Here is a 7500-nt window from a genome sequence, read left to right on the forward strand (position 1 = left end):
GGCATGGGTGGGTGGGTGGGTGGGTGGGGGCGTGGGTCTCTCTGCCGTATGTTGTCCGTCTTCTTGGACACTTTATTATTCTTTTAACCTTTCATGCACTTATACAGTGTGTCTTGACTGTCACCTAGCCTTACCTCTTCCCAACTTCATGCCCTGCTTTTTTTTTTTTTTTTCTTTTTAATCCTATAATAAGCGTGAGATACAAGTCTCTCTTTTAGATCTTGCTTTTAATTATCTTGGGTACGTTCCCAGGAGTGAGATTATTGGATCGCCTCCGTTTTTCGTTTTTTGGAGGGACTGCTACGTTATTTATAATTACAATATCTGTAATGACTCATTTCTGATGATCCAGTGTACAGTCTGTCGTGTGTTGAGTTGTAATTTTGTTTAAGCAAATATGCAGCTTAAACAGAAATGAGAACAACTTTTTTGTTTTGGTTTTCAGGACAGGTTTTTTTGTGTAGCCCTGGCTGTCCTCGAACTCACTCTATAGACCAGACTGGCCTCAAACTCAGAGATCCACCTGCCTCTGCCTCCCAGTGCTGGGATTAAATGTGTGCACCGCCACTGCCAGGTGAGAAGAGCTATTTTTATTGAGTTTTCAGCAAGAACTTTTCAAGACATCTAGGAAATCTGTTAAACCAAAAGTATATCAATATAAATGACTATATGCTTGAGAAATTAATATTTCAAAAACACTTTAAAGGATTTTTTTTAGTGTAAAAAGAATATAAATAAAAACAAGTATCTTGTAAGTGATATGTCCCAGCACTTGTTGAGGTACTTGGAAATCATCTGAGCTTTTCTGCTTCATTTGCATATGTGCCTTTTCATTTTTATCATGGTCATCATTTATTGTTATATATAGTATTTATTTTAGATTTGCACTGGCTGGGCGAACTATATAAGCTGTTACTGACTCCAGCTTCATATCTGTCTGCTAATGATTTGTTTTTTTTGAGACAGTCGTACTTTGTAGCTTTGGCTGTCCCAGAACTCCCCACGTAGACTACTCTTCCTCAAACTCACAGAGATCCACCTCCCTCTGCCTTTGAGTACTAGGATTAAAGTAGTGTACCAGCACTCCTGACCTATAATTACTCTTAACCTGTCCATGTGTCACCCGTGTGTAGGTTAAGGTTTCTAGCCTACAGGCCAGTCTGTCTGACTTCACACCGAGCCCAACCACTTAACAGTTGCTAAATCTCCCTGGCCTCAGTCTTCTCATCTCTAAAGTGGTAGAATCCCCACTGAGGATAACAGTGGTATGGGAAACAATGTACAGTAATGGTTGGAATGCTGAATAGTTCATTTCTAGTTGAAAGAATATTGTAAAAGAAGCAGTACTTGGGAGGTGGAAGCAAGACTATCTCCAGTTTTTGAGGCATGACTGTCTTGGGCCAGTGAGATGGCTTAGTGGGTAATGATGCTTGCTGCCAAGACTTAGGACCTGAGTTTAGTCTCCAGGACCCACATGGTAGATGAAGAGAACTGACTGTCACAGTTGTTTTCTGACCTCCAAACATGTGCTTTGATGCCCCCTCCCAAATACATAAATAAATAATGTTTTTAAAAATGTAATAAAGAATTAAGAGGTGGGTTAGTTGTTAAGACAACCGGCTGGTCTTTCAGAGTACACAAGTTCAATTCCCAGCACCCACATGGTGGCTTACAGCCTTCTGTAACTCCAGTCCCAGGACTATGATGTCCTTTTCTGGCCTCTGTGCACATCAGGCATGTATGTAGTACACTGACATACATGCAAACAAAACACCCGTACATTTGGTTTGTTTTTAATTAAATGGAGAAAAAAAGACCCTGTCTCAGAAACAGAAGAAACATGTGCACTTGACAGAAGCTTATATTTAATAAAAAGTGTTTAAGCATGTTTACTACGTCAGCTTTAAATTAGTTAGGATTTAATTTGTAGGAAGAAGGTAAACCTTTTGCTTCAATTTTCCTTATTTTGAATTTTTATCTTCCAGCAGCCTACAAGGTTAGTCTTCATCCTGGATAGTGCTCAGGAGAAGACAAGTGCTCATGAGATGTATGAGCATTCTCCTCAGCACCATCAGAGTTCTGGAGCTTTGCTAAAACCGTGACATGCTACTATGTCCTTCCTGCCAGGGAAGGGTGGAGACCTTAAATTCAATACTTTAAAATTACTAGTTAGGGTATAATTTCTCGCCTGTTCCCTACCTTCATTCCTCTTTAAGTTCTTTTACCACTCCAAAGAATTACTTTTCCTCTAAAATGTCTATGTCCATGTGCACAAGCACCTGCACACTTGAGCACACACAGAAGGTATATATGTTTCTGTATTCTTGGGAAGGAATCTTATATAAGACATATTGGTGTTGGCATTAAAGTCTTCGTTTTAAAGGATTTATTACACATTTATGAAAAATACAAATAGTCCTTTATAAAGATGCCTTGTTCCAGTGCTGTTCTCATCAAGTGCTCAGTATGTGTTGCTCTAAGACTGTCTTTCAAGAGTGAGCTAGGGGGGCAGAGAAATGGCTCAGAAGTTAAGAGCTTGTACTGCTTTTTCAGAGGACCTGGCATGGGTTCCCAGCATCCACAACGCTTTGTAACTCCAGTTCCAAGGAATTGAGTGATCCATCCTGGCCTCTGAGGGCTCCAGCCCTAATGTACTACACATAAACTCATGTAAGCACACACAGGCAGACATAAAAATAAATATGTTAATAAAAAATACAAGTTTTTTAAAGAATTTATTAAATGAGTCTAAGTGTCCAAATGGAAATGATATAGCCCCAAAGCAAACACTTGCCAATAGGAATCCTATTGGCTATTATTCGACTGTCACTATCTTTTTGCTGATCTAGTCATATTTTTTTAAAGAATTTGATGACTTATAACTTTCAAAAAATGGTGTAGAATATAAAGAAAAACCCAGAGAAAATGTGCATTATTCTCCAAAGTATTGAGTCTGGGTGTGACGGTATGAGTTTAATCCCAGCACTCAGGAAGTAGAGGCAGACAGATTCCTGCGAGTTCTAGGCAGCCAGGGCTACACAGTGAGGACCTACCTCAACAAATAAGCTATAAAAGATGAGGAACGAGTTACAAACTGAAAATCAGACAAGAATAAAGTGGCCACAAGAAGCAGTTATCTGTGCAAAATAAAGTTATCTGTACTGAAATCTAGTCGAAAACTAAAATCAAATTGTGCCTAACTCTTGGTTTTGATGAGTTGCCATATAAAGAATACACAACTTAAAGTAATTACCTCTTTACTGTGAAGTATCTGAAAATGTTTTTTCTGAGTAGTATGAAGAACACAAGTTAGTCATTTAAGCAGAGCAATTGAAGACTGGGAAGCTACCTGGCAAAGTTCAGAATTTTAACTTTCAACTACTGAATACATGTGTAAGCAACATATTTACATGAGATAGTCATCGCATGCTTATTGTTAGGACCTAGAATTTTACCCTAGGATCATAAATTATATAGTTCCTCATGTAAAATAACATTTGTTTACCCAAAATATTGTAGTTTGTTCTTTACAAATTTCTGTATAAAGAAATGACTAATATGGTTTTCTTATTACTGTATTTTGTCCTCAAGTACGGTGGTTCTTAACCTTCCTAATGCTGTGACCCTTTCATATAGTTCTTCATATTATTGTGACTCCAACCATAAAATTATTTTGTTGTTGCTACTTCATAACTGTAATTTTGCCACTGTTATTAACTACAGTGTAAATATCTGATATGAGATCCCTGTGAAAGACCCAAAGGGGTTTCTGCTCACAGGTTGAGAATCATTGCTCTAGTAGACTATAAGAAATTTATAAAAAGAAAATAAGAAGGTTGAATTTGTGAAACTTTCATCATTATTGTTTTTTAAATTTACAATTCAAAATATATATTGAGTCATTTACTATGAGGCACTTTTTCGATAGACTTAAGGATTTTTTTAATATTTTATTTATGGGCATGGGTGCTTCGCTTGCATGTATGTCTGTGTGCCATGTGTATGCCTGGTTTCCTCAGAGGTCAGAAGAGGGCATTGGATTCCCTGGAACTGAAGTTACAGAAAGCTGTGAGCTGTCCTACCGGTGCTGGGTATCAAACCTTGGTTCTCTAAGAAGAACAGCCAGTGCTCTTAACCCCTGAGCTATCTCTCCAGCCTCAAGAGACATAATCTTAAACTATAGCCCTGGCTGTCCTCAAACTTGTGATCCTCCTGCCTCAGCTTCCCAAAGGCTGGGATTAGAAGTGTGTGGCACCATGCCTAGCAGTATGCACTGTTATTTAGTTATAACCAAATGGCCGTGAGATACACCCTCCTCAACACTGTTGGCCTTTTTTTTCTCCTTCCTGTGCTTTTTCCTTCCCTACTTCTCAGCTTGTTGAAAGAGAGCTTTTCTTTTCTTTCCAAGGCAGATCTGGCCAAAGTTAGCTCACTCTGCTAAAACATTTTTTTTTCTCCAAATCGAAGGGTTCTTTCATAAGAAAATCTAAACAGATGGTGTTTTAAACAGTGACTTATTCAAAAGACTTGGTTGATTCTACACTGGACCTCAAATTCTTGTTTATCTACTTCTCCCCATGTTAAACCTGACTGTTAAATGTAAATTACTTGATCTAAAATATTTAAAATTATGAAACATAAATGCAGCTGTCAGAATCAGTTTTTTTAAACTGTTATAATTGAGAGAATATGGCTGACTTGTGGAGTCTAGATGTTTGAAAACCAAATTCTCTAAGGGAGGCATGAGCCTCTCCTGGGTGTCAGTAAAATACCTACTGTTGAAGTAAATGACTGCTGGCTAAGCTATTTTGAAAAAAATTAACAGTAGTGGAACACATACATTGAAAATGGCTAAAAAAATTTTTTTTGTTTTAAAAAATGAAGTTTACTATATGCAAGTTCTTTAGTGCAGAAGGCTATTCACAGAAATATTAAAAATTGAAAGTGTGTAGCAATATCATACTGATGGCGTTCAAAGCTGGTGGTCACAGAATTATCCTAAAGTGCCTTTAGGCTGAATAGTTTCTATACTTGAAAACACTTTTAAAAGGAAAACAAAAAATGTTTACTTAACTCCCAGAACAAATAATGAGCAGTATGAAGAGCCTCCGCATATGGTATCAGCGGTAAGATGAGTTTCTCAAAACAAGGGACCATTTTTCTGAAACACATTAACATATTTTTGTGTGTGTTCGTGTTTTTGTTTCTTGGTTTTGTTTTTTTTGTTTGCTTTTTGAAACAGGGTCATAATGATATATAGCCCTGCCTAGCCTGGACCTCAGGGGGTGGCATTGAACCCATAGAGATCCATGCGCCTCAGCCTCCCAAACGATGTTAACATATTTTTGAAAAATCATTTAGAGGACAAGAATCAATTTTTTTAAAAAAACGCTACCGAGATATAAGTGGTGGTCTTATGTTTATTGTTTTGGAAGCATTCCAAAATTGCTGGGCTGAATTAAATATCTGTGGCTTTTATTAAACCATGTCATCTCAGGTATTGTTAACAATCTAGGACTTTATTGTTTTAGGGTTTGTCTGTTTATCTGTCTGTCTGTTTGTTTGTTTGTTTGTTTGTTTGTTTTGAGACAGGATCTGCCTTTTTAGCACAAACTGGCTTCAGAGTCATAATCCTTGTGCCTCAGTATCTGGAATGCTAAGATTCCGGGTGTGTGCCACCATCCCTGGCTAACACTTATTCTCTATTCTGTACACTTCAGGGTTACTGTTTGGGTTACATGATAACAGCTATCATACAAGCTTCTTAAGAGATTTTTGTTCCACTTTATAGAAGAAGCCAAAGTGGGCAAGCAGTTACCCTGCATGCACAGTTAGGAAGTGTCTTGCTAGAACCAAGGTCAGGCTCTATCTGACTGTGGTGCTTCTGTCTCTGTGTTGCCTTGTATGAGTGTTTGTGATTAGCTCCTCCTATCTTCAGAAGGCTATTGTAAAGATAAATAAGATAATGTATAAATCTCATGTCATGTGTATTTATCAGCGTGGTTTTTAATGCTGACTTGGTACTAAAATCCTTCAATTTGTTCTTTCTTTCTTTCTTTCTTTCTTTCTTTCTTTATTTATTTATTTATTTTTAAGCTTCATCTAAAGGATAAGAAGCGATTTGAAAAAGCTAACCAGGATTCTGGTCCTGGTCTGAATCTTGAAGAGTTCATTGCCTTCGAGCACCCTGAAGAAGTTGATTATATGACGGTAAGGAACAAGCTTAACAGAATTATTGAGTGACTAAAACCTATGTGCCAAGTTGTGGAAAAATGAGTTGTGAAACAACAGAATATGGAGACTTCAGATTCAAAATGTTCCAATACCCTCCCCACATAACACAGAAGAGGTAAGAGAGGCTTCCGGTGATGGCAAGATGGTGGGAGGGAGGAAGAGAGGATGCTGCTTTTCATCTGTGTGTATATGCAGCAGTCTTTCCATGGCTACCTCCTCTGTTAGAACCATCAAGGCCTTTCATCCCTTTGTAATTTTCAGACAGACCTTGTTTTAGGTTTTCGATGCCGGCTCATCCGAGTTCTCGTGTGCTTTACAGCCTCACTTACGAGAACTTTTGGTCTGGAAGAGTGGATTGCATTTTGATTGGTTTTCATAGGGTGGGAGTGGTGCTGCCATCCTTTTGCAACTTTACACATAGTAAGTCCTCTCATCCCCTGAGAACCTAAAGAACTGCTCAGGGAATGCCATCCAGTAGCCTGCACAAGGCTGCGCATGGTAAGTCCTCATCCCCTGAGAACCTAAAGAACTGGTCTGGGAATGCCATTCAGAAGTCTCCTGCACAAAGCTGCAGGCCCCAGCACCACAAATGATTAATGGATCAGCTCTTTGACCCTGAACAGTTTAATAATTCTAACACTTCTTGAGGAGCTTGCTTCCCATCACGTAATAAGAAAACTTTAATGACAATACATGTCTACTGAGATCTGCTGTTGGGCGTAAACCTCCAGCTGTGTGGTTTATTTCCTGAGTGTTTTATGGAGGGAGGTGTAGCTTTTTGTTGAGTAGGTAATGACCAGAATCTGCTGTCTTGAATAACAAGCAGGCACATCTTTCTCCATAGCTCAGCTGCAAGGCTGTGCCATTAGTGCCACTTTGCTTGTCATTGTGAAGTTTCTAATTTCTCACTTGGCACAAAGGACATGACCTAGTTTAAGACCAGTGCAAGGTGTAATTTAAATGCCAAAGCTAAGCTGGACCAAGCTAATTGAGTTCTAGAAAAGCAGGCAGAGGGTACTGGACCTTGACTTTTTAGAGATCAAGGAACAGTTGACTGGAGATGGGGAGAGCTGAGGAGAACAATTAAATAAAAGGCATTATGTAATAGGAGCCTGGTAGGGGGAGGGAAGAGATTTCATCAATGCTGTGAAGACCTTGTAATAGCAATGGCAAGAATGTTGGTTTACAAGTATTAAGAGAGAGCGAGGACCCTCAAGTTTTCGGCTTGTGTAAAAGTGACAAAAGCCATACCTTTGACACAGTGGG

At 38.7% G+C, this 7500-nt stretch overlaps 1 protein-coding gene across 1 annotated transcript in view; it reads left to right on the forward strand.

Annotated features, from left to right (window-relative positions):
* The window catches only part of Rcn2 (reticulocalbin 2), a 17497-nt gene that overhangs the window by 4804 nt on the left and 5193 nt on the right, over window positions 1-7500 (forward strand). The window contains exon 4 of the mRNA XM_028774599.1: window positions 6097-6210. Coding sequence (XP_028630432.1) covers window positions 6097-6210 — 114 coding nt within the window. The remainder of the gene's footprint in view (window positions 1-6096; window positions 6211-7500) is intronic.

This window comes from Grammomys surdaster, unplaced genomic scaffold (assembly GCF_004785775.1).
Source record: "Grammomys surdaster isolate TR1022 unplaced genomic scaffold, NIH_TR_1.0 241, whole genome shotgun sequence".
NCBI classification, from domain to species: Eukaryota; Metazoa; Chordata; class Mammalia; order Rodentia; family Muridae; genus Grammomys; species Grammomys surdaster.